The sequence below is a fragment of the Vombatus ursinus genome, unplaced genomic scaffold (genome assembly GCF_900497805.2).
Source record: "Vombatus ursinus unplaced genomic scaffold, bare-nosed wombat genome assembly UNPS02014814.1, whole genome shotgun sequence".
Taxonomy (NCBI): Eukaryota; Metazoa; Chordata; class Mammalia; order Diprotodontia; family Vombatidae; genus Vombatus; species Vombatus ursinus.
In genome coordinates, this window is record NW_020954592.1 from 8,651,832 (window position 1) to 8,667,632 (window position 15,801).

At 37.2% G+C, this 15,801-nt stretch overlaps 1 protein-coding gene across 3 annotated transcripts in view; it reads right to left on the reverse strand.

Annotated features, from left to right (window-relative positions):
• Nucleotides 1-272: 272 nt before the first annotated feature.
• The window catches only part of GEMIN8 (gem nuclear organelle associated protein 8), a 39,464-nt gene continuing 23,935 nt past the window's right edge, over nt 273-15,801 (reverse strand). Inside the window, exons 4-5 of one of the 3 annotated variants that reach the window (XM_027835368.1) lie at nt 8,436-8,740; nt 273-291 (exon numbers count right to left, since the gene is read on the reverse strand). In XM_027835368.1, the coding sequence (XP_027691169.1) occupies nt 8,484-8,740 (257 nt within the window). In that variant the 3' untranslated portion in view covers nt 273-291; nt 8,436-8,483. Of the gene's footprint in view, nt 292-2,489; nt 2,970-7,531; nt 8,741-15,801 lie in introns of those variants that run through there. The other 2 variants (XM_027835367.1, XM_027835366.1) reach the window with 2 other exon arrangements.

A 15,801-nucleotide genomic window follows, 5' to 3' on the forward strand; every position in this document is an offset into this window, starting at 1 on the left:
CTGGCAGTATTTGGATCACAGTCATAAAATGTAAAATCCAACTTGCCATAAGCTTTATTTGTATTGCATTGTTTCCAAATTTCTGTTTAATTTATCTAAAAATGGCTGATGTTTCCTTTTGCATATATTCATAAATACTCAGAAACTTCAATCCATAATGAATAGAACCCGATCCAGTTTTCGAGCCTTTCAGTCTAAGGAACTTTTAATCCTCCCTGTCAAGGGTCAGACTCAGTCCTTCTCTCCATAGTTCTTCCTTCTCCAGCGCCTTTTACTTCTGACATTGGCACCCTAGAAACAACAACAACATGATTTTGTTTCTGTGCAAGGTCTGCAAAGCTAGATATACATTTCACTAAATCATAAGCAGGGGAATGAGCTTTTTTCAGCATCGGGAAGTCACGGTGTTTGGATAAGTGAACTCTGACACCAAAGCACATACCATTCTCCTGGTTCTTCTCCTGCCTCATCACCACTTAGTCTCTTTTGCTAGATCATCATCTGTGTATTTATCTATGTCTCCCATGTGGGTGTAGTCTAGCATTTTATCTTGGGGCCTCTTTCTTTTTTATTTCTATACTTTCTTAATCTCATTAAATTCCATGAGTTCAGCCATCATGCAGAAAATCCCCAAATCCAGATTTCCAGCCTTAATTTTTCTCTGCCTGCTGACCATGTCTGCTGGATGTCCCAAAGGCAATCTCAAACTTAATCTATTCATCATTATCTTGCTTCCAAAACCTACCATCTTCTTAACTTCTCTATTTCTGCCACGGCACCATTATCCTTTCAGGTACCCGGGTTCACAATCTTGGGATCTGTCACTTACAAGTGTTAAGCCTGGGGGGGCAGCTAGATGGCGCAGTGGATAGAGCACCGGCCCTGGAGTCAGGAGGACCTGAGTTCAAATTCGGCCTCAGACAACATAATACTCACTAGCTGTGTGACTCTGGGCAAATCACTTAACCCCAACTGCCTCACCAAAAAACAAAAACAAACAAAAAAAAGTGTTGAACCTGGAGTCAGGAAGACCTGAGTTCAAATTCAGCCTCAGACACTTACTGTATGACTCTGGACAAGTCATTTAACCTCTGTTTGCCTCAATTTCCTTACCTGTAAAATGTAGACTATAACAGCAACTACCTCCCAGGTTTGCTGGGAGGATCAAAGGAGATAATAATTGTAAAGCACTTAGCAATGATTGGCACATAGTAAGAGCCATATAAATGTTAGCTATTATTATAACAAAATAGTTTTTTGGTACAATATATAGAAATGGAATCTAGGGATGTGAAAGGGAGGATAATAAACATTTATATAGCACCTACTATGTGCCAGGTGGGACAGCTAGGTGACACTGAGGATAGAACCCCAGACCTGGAGTCAGGAAAACATGAGCTCAAATCTGGCCTTAAATACTTACTAGCTGTGTGACCCTGGGTAAGTCACTTAATCCTGCTTGCCTCACTTTCCTCACCTGTAAAATGAGCTAGAGAAGGAAATGGCAAACCATTCCAGTATTTTTGCCAAAAAAACCCCCCAAAATGGGATCATGGAGAGTTGGACATGACTGAAACAACTCAAAATGTCCTAGGCACTGTACTAAGTGCTTTACAAATATTATCTCATTTGATTCTCACATGAACCCTGCAAGGGAGATACTAAGACAAATGCTGTATTCAGATAGTAATTACTAAGAAAGAAAATTTCTTAACTTGTAAGAAATTCTTTGTAAACATTTTTTATTCATTTTCCACTTAGTTTTCTTACATAGTTATCTTATGAGATGGTAAGGAACCATTTCAATCATAGTTTAAATAACCTCTTTTTCCTTGGTCTGTGGTTTCTGCATGTTTGCTCTGCCAGACATTCCAGGAAATGAGCTTTGATGAGCAGTATTACTTATGTTGCATCCTTTGAAGAAGCATGATGCAGGGGCCTTTCCCATCTGGCACCCCCTTCAGAGCAAGCACAAATATCTTCTGACTTCTTTCTGATAGCCATGAGGCCTCTTAATTGGCTACTGAGTTAAAAGTCCATGAACATACTAAAGGGGAAATCCCTGCCACTCAGGTCTATCTGAATGAACTTGTATCTCCAGTGTTTAGTTTGGCACAGAACCTGGCAAACAGCAAGCTTGTAATAAATGTCTTTTCATTCATTCTTTCATTTGCATGCCAAATTTACTCCAATTAAATGAAAATACAAATGAAATCAATCCCAAAGAAATTACAGAAACAAGAATGTGTAATGTTTCCTTAGGAAAATGCAGCAGAAAAACAGTACGTTGACAGATTTATTTAGATGACCAAAAACTCCATTCAGAGAAGAAGTCTTCATGTTACTCATCGGGAAGTTTGGAAAGAGCTGGAAATATCTTCAAAATGTTATCTGATGTGGATCCTTATTGCAAAGTTAAAAGATGAAATTTGATATGTATGGTCTTGTCAACAAAAAAAAAAATAACAAAATAGTCTCCACTGTAGGCTAAATGCACAGTCCTTCCAGTTGGGCATTCTGACAGGGGTACGTACCAAATGACAGTGTTATCCTTCTTGACATCAGCCTCAGAAGCTTAGGGAAGTGCTCCTCTAGATACCCTAGTTTCCTTCATTAACACATTAAAGCTATCATTTATAATCTCACTTAAAACTTTTAGCTATTGTATTTATAGTTCAGCCTCTAACTCGTGCAGATGAATTTCATGCGATTACTAAGCATCAAGTAATAATACTCATACATAGCTTTTATAAAGTGCTTTCTACATAACAGTCTGGTCAGGTGGCTAGTATAAGCATTATCATCTCTATTTTACAGATGAGGAAACTGAGGCCGGGAGGTTGTGTCTTGTTGTCTAGGATGACACAGGTAGTAGTTCCTGAAGTCAGTTCTTTTGATTCCGAGACTAGAGTACAAGCTCTTCTGCATCTCCCAAAGATTAAAAGTAGTGTGGTATATTGGAAGGAGCACTGGGGAGAATAAAGACAAATATTTTCTTGGTTAAACTCATACAAAAAAATTCTGGCCTAGAGTTCTGTGAGCTCCTCACTTACAAAGGTTCAAGTTATATTATTGCTATATCTATACACACACATATATATTATCTGTAAAAGTCTATTATACATACATATATAGATTTACATGTATGTGTGTGTGACACAGCCTGGTGTCAGGAAGACTCATCTTCCTGAATTAAAATCTGGCCTCAGAGACCCTATGTGACCCTGGGCAAGTCATTTAACCCTGTCTGCCTCAGTTTTCTCATCTGTAAAATGAACTGGAGAAGGAAATGGCAAACCATGCCAGGATCTTTGCCAAGAAAATCCCAAATGGAGCCATGAAGAGTTGGACATAACTGAAATGGCTGAACCATGAACAGGAGACACTCTGATACCTTCCTATCTCTGTTTTTATATTGTCTTCTCCACACTTCTTGGACCCTCTACCTTAGCATTCTCACATCTCCATCATGTCTTCCAGTTATAAATGGGGAGGGGAAGTCTCACCTCTTTGATTTGCTATACCAGAGAAGGATAAGGTAGATATAGGTTAGGGTTCCTGTATCTTTTCAGATCTATTCTCGAAAGGAAAACAGTTGCTCCTTGACATTTGGATATTGATAGGATGAGAAAAAGGGCCTAGTCCTAGGTGTTCTCCTATCTCCCTTTCTGAATTTTTCTTCCACATTCTAGTTTTCCAACCTATTAGGCAGTAACATTCTTTTTTCCTGAGTAATTCATCATTTTATTAATAATGCTAGCATATTACCAATAAAATAGGCCAGTGACACTTTCGAATGCTAAAGACAAGTTATGCTAGTGGGCTCACTGTTTATATGCCCTTGAAAGAGTGGATGTTCCTGAGGATGGCTTAAGGAACTTACATTCTCATGCAGGAAGACCACAGATGAGATAAATGATTACTAATAACCAAATGTTTTGGAAAGATGCAGAGTTCCCCTTTTTTTTAAGTCCTCATTTCAAGGCTCAGGAAGTAATATTTTTGATGTGATCCATATTTGCCCTGCAATCAGGATCTATTACATCTCTAGACTCAGTGCCTTTAATTACATATATATGTGTGTGTGTAATATATAATATATATATATATAAAACACACATTCACACACACACATACACTTACATATACACAAACCTTATACCTCTAGCCCCTCATATCTCTAGCCTCTACATATAACAGATCATAAGCATACTTTTCAGTTACATAAATCTAATATACCTAAAGTTCAACTGCAATTGAATAAAAAGAAAACTGAAAAACATAACTGGTCCAGAAGAAAGCATTTGATAAAGTTTCTCACTCTAAACAGGAAGTCCAATGTTTGCTAGGCCAGGGCATCTCTGACTACAACCATTCAATTCTCTGCCCACTCATTGTTACTTGTTCCTGACTCATGCTCCTTACCAAGTCCATTTTCTGCACCAGGTTGCCTCCAAGGTTCTAAATTTCTTACAGACTCAACTTTGAGGTGTTTTGTAAGATCCTGGCTTGTTATTTCAGTTGGAACCAGAAGATGAGAGCCTTAGATACTTGCAGAATGGACACGGCTCTTTCTGTGGATCCAAAGTTTTCTGCTTCTGAGTGAAAAGCCTCTGGCTCTGGTTAGAGCTAAGAATGAAAGTGGATGCCAAGAATTATAGTGAAATAAATCATTCTGTTCATGCCTAAACCCTAGGTCTGCACAGAGAAATTTATAGCTACTTGTTAGTTAAAATATTGCATGAAATATTTAGATCATGTTTTGATAAACATCACTTTCCTTTTTTAAAAAAATTCTGGCATAAGTAAAAAAATATATCTGATAGCCTTTTGGTCATATTTTCAAGTTTGCGTGGTATAAGACTATAATGCTGAAGTATTTAGAACCCCTTACCTGAGTGAGAATGTGGTACAGCTAAGTTTTAAAATAATCATAGAATCTGAAATGTACATTTAATAGCATTGCTCAGCACACATGTAAACAAAGCAGCAACAGGTTTTAGCTTTATTTCCAGTTTCCTGACAAGAAAACTGGAGCACCTGTTCAGAGGTGGGTGATTAGAATGACAGGTCTCCGGATAATGCCATTACAAGGAACAGTTGGGAAGAATTAACTATGTTTAATCTGAAGATTTTAGATATTTATCCTGGAGAAGGAGGAATGAAAATTGTTTTCAAATATCTGGAAGAGTGATACATAGATGAAAGATGAGATCTATTTTGCATAGTTTCAGAGGGGAGAAAGGAAACTCCTGGATTCTGTTCAAAAACGGAGTGGGCTGTTTCAATAGCTTACAATCTCTTTATCATTTGGGGGTATTCCAATAGAACCAGCATGCTCTAAAGCAGAGGAGTCAAATGGCCCAGGTGGTTTGCGACACTCCCAAATGTGGCCCAAACCAGATTAAAATGTAATTGGGAAACATTTTAACAACATAAATACAAATACAATAAAACAGATAACATTACATTTTAAAACTAAGCCAATATGAGCCTCACAGGGATCCTTATGTACAGATTGGTGGCCTCCATTTCTATTTTATATATTGGGTGGGAAGACCATACAATTTTTATGGTCCCTTTCAATTCTTAAGATTCTATGACTCAGACAAAGAAAGGAAATAAGCTATCCAGAACCATGTAAACAAAAAGGGAATCAGTTACAATTGTGCTGTAGCAGAAAAAGTATAAAAACAAATGTAGAGAAAACTCCAAATGAATGGAATAACCTTCCTTATTAAAATCGATCTGTTTTAACTAAGTACTAACACATGGACTAGCAGAAAATTAGTAAATTCATGATGCTCTTAATCAGAGAGAAATCTAACCCCTGGGCAGGTAATCTATGCTTCAGTGCCTTCATTATGATGTGGTGTTTTCAGCATTGTTTTGGAATACTCAGGGAGGCTAGAGGCTTTAAAAAAATCTTACATTGGAAAATCAAGCTTAGGCCCCTTAGCCCTTTTTAAGGAGAAACAGAAATAGATATAAACTTCACAAATATTCTACTGTATAATTCAAGAACATTTAAAACAAATTGTCATCTTTATTAATTCAATTGTGGGGAATTTCCAGTATGGTTTGGGAGAGGCACCTCTGATGAATGAGTCATAGGCTTTTCCCACATTAGTTGATCCCCTAGAAGCTTTTGGGGGACAAAGAAATCCTTTTAAAAACTCTGTTAAGGCACAAAAGGTTCACCTGGTTATAGCAGCTTACAGGAACAACATTTTTCATCATTGCAGAAGCAGGCTGATTAATGCTCAAAGCTTCCACTCAAGCTTTTACAGATTTAAGAAAAGGTAATAAATAAGAACTGTAGAGATGATGTGGGTCAAATTTACAAGGAGATACTGGTCTAGACTAATGATTTCCTTGAGTATGATTTATTTTATGGAGAATGATAAAGAATACAGATGTTATTTGACTCACTGTGTACTACCTGACGACATGATGCATTGCGCTTAACTGATAAGGAGAAAAAAGCAGAAAATATCCTCTTATAAAGTAGTATGTATGGCTATATTTTTAAAGGACTATTTAAATCACGGGGATGGTAATTCTTGGGTCAGGGCATCATCTGGACTCTCAAGTGGAAAGAACACTGCAAATTTTAGGCATGGAATATTTATATCATGTTTACATAAACATCATTTTTCTTTTAAAAAAATCCTGGCATGAGGAGGATAAAAATATGTCTGATAACCTTTTGGTCATATTTTAACTTACGGGAAAGTGAATTCTGAATTTTGTTTTGAGTGTCCAAGTACAAATTGAAACACCAAGTAATGAAATTTGAAATTGATGAAGGTTTGTCTCAGGGCAAGTGCTGAAATGTTAAGTGTTCTTAGGGAGAAACATGCCAATAGTGAGTCTTTTCACCACCATTTGATTGATGTGCTAATCTTCTGAGGTCAGCACAGGTCCATAAAGGCAACAAACAGTAACAATTTATTTAAGAGGTAGATAGCTTTTACAAATGGACTTGTACATCATTTTGTGGACTTCTACAGTTCCGAAAAGTGGAATTTCATTCCTTTGCTCTAGAAAAATCTTTGCTTTGTATGGCACTAAGTCAATTCCATTATGAAAAATATAGGTTAGGCACTCAAGTTCAGAAAGTACCATGTACTTTACTACAAATTTTGAAAGTATAAAATTCAGGTGCTTCAGGAATGATTAAGCAGTAATTACATAAATCAGATCTGGTGATTAAATGACCTGATCCAGAGCTAGTATTACAACTATGTCTTGCTTGACAAAGGCATCAAGCCAATAGTAATTTACAAGACCTCTAGGGGTAGAAGGAATGTTAGAAGGCATTTATTGCCAATCCTTACTTTTCTGACGAAGAAACAGGCCAAGACAAATTAGGGAACTTCTTTAATTGCCTTCTGATTAAAGATGGAAGAAAATAATGTAAAAAGAGGAAACCTAGGAATTCCTGAGAGAAACTTAATGAAGTAGAACTAATAATCATTTTAAAAAATAAATTAAAAAAAAGTAAGAACACTTTAACACACAATAATGATTACTTTCCATGTAAAGAAGGTTTTTATTTTATCAAGATCGTCCAAATCTATGATCAGCATCTCCTATCTGTCCATATAGGTTGCAAATACACAGCTCTTGTGAACATTTTGGATGTTCAATATAAAATTTACCCAAATTTACAATATAAAAATTATGTAAGTAAAGGCTTTATCTCAAGTACATCAGAATAAATAAGAACTCCAGAGCCTGAAGCAGCATCATTGACATTATACCTTAATTTTAAGAGCACAGATTTTGCAGTATACCAAATTAAAGACAAACACTACCCACACTGTAACGCAAATAAGACTTCAATGTCTAATGTGAAATTTGCAATGAGAGGTTAGAATCTACTATTAGTGTGCCTCATTTTATAATAAACATTTCATAATTAAAGAAGAGGAACTATGTGTTCCAACAAGTATTCTTTAATCTTGAAAATTTTTTTGTCAATTCATGTTATCCAACTGAAACAAAAACTTTTGAGATATAGAAAAATAAAATTAGGTATGCAAATATAATAAAATGTGTTTAAAATGGTAACACATTACTTTGAAATTTATAATCTTTATATGTTGCACAACAAAAATGTTTACAATCCACAACAGTACAACAGTTTAGTTTGGAACATCTTAAATATACTGATACAATGGAATTTTTAAGAATTAAAGAAAATACGATGGCGGAGTTATCACTTTATACCATAAAGAGATACTCAATATATGCTAAATTTCTTCTTGCATTTGGGTGAGTGGACCAAAATAGATCAAAGTTTCAAGAGATAAATTTCTTTTCTTGGAAGCTGGAAAAGATATAAAGTTGGGAAAGATGCACCAAAATAGAAAGAGGAAGGGAAGAGGAGGTGTAACCCCTGCATTCTCTGTTCTTAGAACAATGTGTACCTTGAGGTTCCGCTGGGTGTTTGTTTCCAGTAAGGGGCTTCGTGTGGCTCATAGCTTCAGAGGAATAACAGGCCAGTACTTAGGCTGTTTTTTATCACAGTTCTTGTCAAAAGTGAGCTGCATGGCCGTCTCCATGGCCTGGATCTTGGCAGCACTCTCCCCATACAATTTCTTCATTTCTACCATTCGCCTTTCCCCTGGCCTCTCCGAGGGTGGCTGCACAGAGCGACCTGTGGTTGGGTGCAGGTCATGGTCTGCTTCAACATAAACATCCTGGTGTTCCGCCTCCAGCTGTTGTTGTCTTTCTAAGTAAACAAACATGCAAGGCATGGTGAATGATCTGGCTGACAACTCACTAGTCATGCTTCAGTGACACTAATGTTCCATATCTTGGTTTTGAAATCAAGATGAATGTGTTTCTAATGCCCATCTGGGCAAGCTGAGATGATGTGCTCATTAGATTCTGATGCATGATGTGGCTCATTATCTACTTATTTATGAAGCTCATTACACACTTATCAAGGTGCTGCGATGACGGTAAGAGTGAAAAACTCATGGGAAAACAGCACGGAGTAAAATCAAATTGCTCTGAAATGAGCCTTGAAAACACCCGAGAAAAATAAAAACTTAACAAACTTCCCCCCTGATCACTCCAACAAGTAAAGCTTTAGAAGCCTGCTTGATTTTGTATCTTACACCAATGTAATACCTTGGTGAAAAGCTTCCAAGGAAATCTATGTTGTTTAAATTCCTAGTTTCAGATATAGTCCTATTCTCTGTTCTTTGTTTATTGAAAAAATTCATGTTTGGTGAGGTCTAAGTTCAGAAAATGTAAAATAAGATCACATGAGGGAAAAAACCCTATATCGTTGAACAAAAAATCATGCACGATATTCCCACCATCTGCCTTCTCTCTTCTTATTCATAATAATAATTATTATTGTTATAATAGCTCGCATTTATATAGCATTTACTATGCCATGTGCTAAGTGCTTTACAAATATTATCTCATTTGATCCTCATGATAACCCTGGGAGGTAGGTGCTAAACTGGCAGAGGTTTAATTGTCTACGGTCCCAAGACTAGTAAACTGTCTGAGGCTGGATTTAAACTTGAGCCTTGGTGACTCTTGGCCTAGAGCTCCACCCACTGCACCACTCACCTAGAGCTGCCAGAGCTGCTACTAGCTACCCATGAGCTGCTTAACATGGCTGAAGGAAACCTCAAAATCAACCATACGGACTGGTAACATTAAAAATTCATGTCATCCAACCTTCTCTTGGCCCTCACTATGGCTTAACTAATTGATTTTCTAACTCGCTCCCCACAGAAGTGATTCTAAACCCTCTCTTCTTTCCTCAAACCTCCCATACCCCTCCCCTCCCCCCCGCCCCAGTCTTTCTTGACTGAGAAAATTGAGGCTTTTCAATGTGAACTCCCTTTTTTCCTTCTTCATCTCAAAACTCCTTGTCATCATTTTCCACTCTCAGGCAGTCAGTTGCATTTATTAAGTGCTATGTACTGGACACTGTGCTAAGCTCTAGAAATAGAAATACAAGCAAAAAGAAAGGCAGTCTCTGTTCTCAAGGAGCTCCCATTCTAACAAGCAAGACAATATATAAAAGGAAGATGAAAAGGGGAAGGGGAGAAACGAAGGTACCCAGCACAGGGGCATGGTGGAGGGAGTCCTGAATGCAGTATGGAGAGGAATAAGCCATGGCTCACCTGGCAACACTCCTTAAATGGAGGTTCTGGAAGGAGCCATCCAATCCAATGGAAAGGGCTTAGGGCAGAGGGCAACTTACTGTGTCTGAATTTCAGGGCAAGCATCTTTTCCCTCAGTCTGTGCCAAAAAGATGGCCTTTCTTCTTGCCAAGGCCAACACTTCTTGGCGCTGTCTGTGGCCTTGATCCCATTCCCTCCTGGCTTCTTTAGCAGACTGCATCCCCAATCATCCCTTGACTCTTTTTGAATTTTCAACCTCTCACTATCAAATGGCTCCTTCCCTACTGCCTTCAAACATACCCAAATCTCTCAACAAACAGAAAGAACTCAAAACTTTTCTCAGCCAAAATCCTTGACAAAGAAGTTGATATTCGCTGCCCCTTCCTGTTCTCTCAATTAACTCCTCCAACCCTTTGCAATCTAGCTCCCAGTCTCAACATTCAACTGAAACTACTTTGTCCAAAGTTACCAATGATCCTTTTTGTTTTTTAAAATAAATTACTGGTAACTTGTTTTTTTTTTATATCACCAAGATGTTCCCCAGTATGCCTCCCCTCCTCAAGAACTATCCCATACAACAAATAGTATTTTTTGAGGAAAAAAAGTCAACAGAACAAATTAATACACTGCAAGTCTGAAAACATGTGCAATGTCCCACATCATGGACTTCCCGCCTTTGCAGAGTGGCAAGGTGGGGACGTGTCATGATACGCTTGTTCTCTGTAATTCTGCAACATTTACAGTTGATTATTTTGTAGCTGTTCTTTTCCATTTACATTGATGTAGTCACTGTGTATATTGTTTTCTTGGCTCTGCTTACTTGATCAGTTCATATTCATTTTTTCATGTATCCCTCTGTAATATTTCTTTTTTTTTCCATTTTCTTTTTAGGCAATCCGGGTTAAGTGACTTGCCCAGGATCACACAGCTAGTAAGCGTTAAGTGTTTGGTCTGAGGCCACATTTGAACTCAGTTCCTCCTAACTTCAGGGGCAGTGCTCTATCTACTGCACCACCTAGCTGCCCCCTGTAATATTCCATTATGATCAAACACCACAATTTGTTTAGACACTCCCTAATCAGTGGGATTTCACTTTGTTTCCAAATTTTTGCTATCACATAAAGTGCTGTTATAAATATCCTAGTGTATGTAAGGACTTTCTTCTTATCAATGGCCTCCCAAGCAGTGGAATCTCTGGGTCAAAGGGTATGGACATTTTTGTGCCGATTCACAGCTCTACCAACAATGCAATCTTCCCATAAGCCCTCCAACATTGACTCTTCCCATCTTTTGTCATCTCTGTCAAGTTGGATGTGAGGTAAAGCCTATGATTATTCTGATTTGCATTTCTTTTATTATTAGTGATTTGGAGCATTCTCCAAATAATAATTTGCAATTTTTCTTTTGAGAAGTTTGTTTATATTATTTGACCACTTATGTACTGGAGAATGACTTTTGATTGCAGCAATTATACACATACAGACATATATATATTTTGATTATTTATATACTTTGGATACCGAATCAGAGAAATCTGATAGAAAGATTTTCACCCCTACTCAAGTGTTTCACTTTGTATTGTGAATGTACTAATTTTGGTTTTGTAGAAGCTTTTATAGTTGTCTCTAATCCTTATTTGGTTAAGGCTATACATCCCAGCCTCAGCTTTGAAAGACAGATTAGCTGCTTTTCTTTTAATTTTCTAGGGTATATATTAAACTTAGAAGTCCATTTAGAATATATTGTGGAATATGGCATTAGGTGTTGGTGTAAGCCTATGTTCTGCTACACTGCCTTCCAGTTTTCCCAGAAGTTTTTGAAAATCTAATTTGTAGTTCTTTTCCTAAGCAACGTTTTCTGATTTATTGAACACTGGCTTATTTTCTGATTCTCCCTTCTCTAGTCTGTTCCACTGATCTACTTCTCTATTTTTAAATCAGTATTAAATATTTTAAATGGTTTTGATGACTGCTACTTTGTCCTATAATCTGAGGCCCAGAAGTACTATTCTTCCTTCATCCCTGCCTCTTTTCATTATTTCCCTTGATATTCTAGATCTTTTGTGTCTCCAGATGAATTTTATTATTAATTTGCCCTTTTCTCTCTCATTGATTTCAGTATCATCTCCATGCAGATGACTCACAAGATCTCTACATCCAGTCCTGGTCCCTGCTGTGAACTCTAGATGTTCTAACACATCCCTGATCGCCTGGTGATCACAACCTGGTCCCAACCTGTCTTTCTAACCTCACTGGATATCATTTCCCTTCCAGGACTCTAAAGTCCAGCACATTGGTCGCTTCTCTGTTCCCCACACATTCATCTTCTGTGTCCCTGTCTTTGCACTGGCCATCCCATAGGCCTGGAATCATGGACTTTATTTCTGCCTCTGCCTCTGCCTCAGAGAGAGAGAGTCCCTCTCTTCCTTTAAGACTCAGATCAAGCACCATCTTCTGTAGGAAACCTTCTTGAGCCTCTCCTCCTCTGTTAGTGTACTCTCTCTCAAATTACCTTGTATTTAACTGCTCTGTATATATTTGCATTTGTTCACTTTATCTTTAAGCCATATATATTTTATGTGTATTTGTAGTCTGCCCCATTAGAAGGTAAGCCTGTTGCGAGTAGCCTTTGTTTCATTCTTTGTACTTGAATCTCCAGCACCAAGACTAGTGCCAGGCACATGAGAGGTGTCTCTATTATATGGTTTTTGACCGGTCAACTGATAGAAGAAAAATCATACTAGCAGTAAGAAAAACAGCAGTGACAATAACTCAGACCAGGCAAAGAAAGGTTAAGTAAGCTAAAAATTGTCAAAGGTAAAAGAGCAAACTAAAGTAGCTCTGGGAATGAAATCTAAGACCACTGACTTCTATGCTCTATGTTCTAGTATCTAGGGCCATGCACTGAAAGGTACAATTTAACATTTTGAGATCTCAATTTTCATTGAAACAGGTCTAATACTGGAAATATTCCAGCCCAGGTAATTATGTGCTTTTAATTCTAAATTCTTATCATAATTTAAAAGGGACCATTAAAAGCATTTGCTGAGTTCTCACAACATATGTGGCATTATTAAAGGGGCTTCAACAAGGATAAAGCCTATTTTTCACTATTATCCAATGAAAAGTTAAATAATTTAATGTGTTTTAGAAATACTTTTCCCTCAATTCATCTACTATTAAAATAAAGTTTAATAATATCATCTATACTTTTTATTTTACTACTGACAGTAACAAAAATAGCAGAATAGGAAAGATACTAAGTGACTGATTTACATAGATTTTGTAAGGGAATCTATGAGTAAAAATAGGAAAACTGCCATTAGAATTCATATCTCTCTCAGTACTGTGCATACAAAGAGAATATTGTTAATGAGATGCATGTAAGATGAAGAGGAAATAAAGAAGTAAGCATACAAATAAATATAATTCCATTTTAAGGTAAAAGTAAAGACTGGCAATCCCTTCAGAAGCTCTTTGATGGCATAAGACACAAGCCATAGGTCAGTCACATTGTGCATACTTCCTGTGCACTCCACAGTCTGACTCTGAGGTCTCACTGTGATGTGCAGGTGACACTGGCTGGCTTCTTTAAGATTGTACCAACAGAGGTTAAGCTCTGGCAGGGTCTACAGTGTTAGAAAGGCTTTCAGTATGGCCACAGTAATAGTCTAAGTCTGTTTTCCAAGGACTAACCTAGCCAACTATGGAGAGGCTTACCACTGGTAGGTTGCCACGAAACTGAGAAAAATACAAAATGACACTCAGTTCTATGAAACCCACTTCTGTCTCTATGGTGACAATAGCTGGGCAATGGTAACAGGGGGCAGTGAGTGCTAAGAATCACAGATTTTAGGCTATTTTTTATAAACTTCAGTTTGATTATTTCTAGCCTAAATGTGAAATCTATGTCCAATAACCAATAAATACACGGTGTTACAAAAGCTGAATCAATCAATCTTGACATTCTTGCTATAAATGAAACCAGAAGGAGAAAGTTTGGAGCTAAATGAAAGAATACTCAGAGGTATTCTTTGGAAAGGCAAAGAAATGTGTTGATAAAGTGAGTTTTACAGTTAGCTCAAAGACAAAAAGAAACATTATTTAATGGAATATTTGGTCACTTATATGTTATAGAATTAATGACAAATATCTGAAAAAAGACCATCATGAAAATTATCAGAGCTTATGTACCAAATAAACTCTTAAGGAAGAAGAGTTAGAGAAATTCAACAAAGAACTTGATAAGAATTTCCAGATTAGATCAACATTCCCTGACACCTGGTGTCTTTAATGCAAAAGTGGGAAAATGTGAGGATAGGGAGAAATATATGACAAAACATGGTTTAGGAAGAGGTATGATGAGGAGGAGCCAAAGGCTTATAGATTACACAGATGCTTCCCAGTGTCACCAACATTTTCCTCAAGAAAAGAAACAAAAGACACCGAATATGGCAAACACAAATAACATTACAAAAATTGAAACAGATTATATTTCAACAGATAGCAAAAGACTTGTTACTGATGTAGGTGTTAACCCTGAATCAGCTGTTTCTGTATAGTTACAGCATCATCTTGTCAGAGCTAAGATCAAACTTAGTAAAGAATAATAATAAGAAAAAGATGTAGTACATAGTTGAAATAATTCATTCTTGAACTATTTAAACATGTAATTTACAATCAAAAGTCAGAAATGGACAACAGAAATAACACCAATTAAAATACTTTTAAAAAGAAATTTAAGCAATGTAAATTAATTGCTAAAGAGAAACCAAATAACCCAGAAAGTGCCCTAGTTAGCAAACATTTGACTTTCTTGCCAAAGGGAAGATGGCTGCCAAAACACTGGATTAGAATATAAATTTGTTTGTGGGAGTATGATGGACAATTATGAGCAGTATTTTCTCATAAAGCAGAGAAAAGTAGTGGAGGGTAGAACAAGTTTAAAGAAAGCACTGCAAGAGATCCAATAAGCAAAGTCATCCCAAGGGTATTTAAGGACAAAAAAAAAAAAAAAAAGGAAGGACAATAAACAGAAGAAAAATGGAAACAATTTCCAAAAATTATTATAACAGTTTTCCCCATTGAAAGCAGGAAAGCTACCACACTTAGATGCTAACATCTCAGTCCCAGATGCTTAGGGGAGGTAGAAAGGGCACTAAAGAGGTATCCCTGTAGATGATAAGGTCCTCCAGATGCTTCTTTTGGTGTTGAATGCATGGAGGCCCCAGGACACTTAAGAGCAGAGTCTCCTGAAAGAGGTCACTCAAAGGAGTTTGATTTAACCACCCACATAGAAAAGACCAAGTGAATGAAAGATACCTATTGCCCAGATTACAAAGCTTTTCCAACAGTATGCATGTCTATACAGTAGACTGCAGAGATGGATAGTAAGTTAGGCCCATAGCTGGAAGAGAAGAATGGGCTGGATTGCCTTTGGGAAATTGCAAAGTTGCATTAAGTACACCAAACTTCCCATGAAAGCAAAGGAACATTTTAAAACACCACCATTCCTTCATTATTGCTACATGGTGGTAAAACATGGCCTACAAGTCTATAAAGAATGAATATCACCCTACTAGGGCAATGCAAAGGGTGTGTGTGTGTGTGTGTGTGTGTGTGTGTGTGTGTGTGTGTGTGTG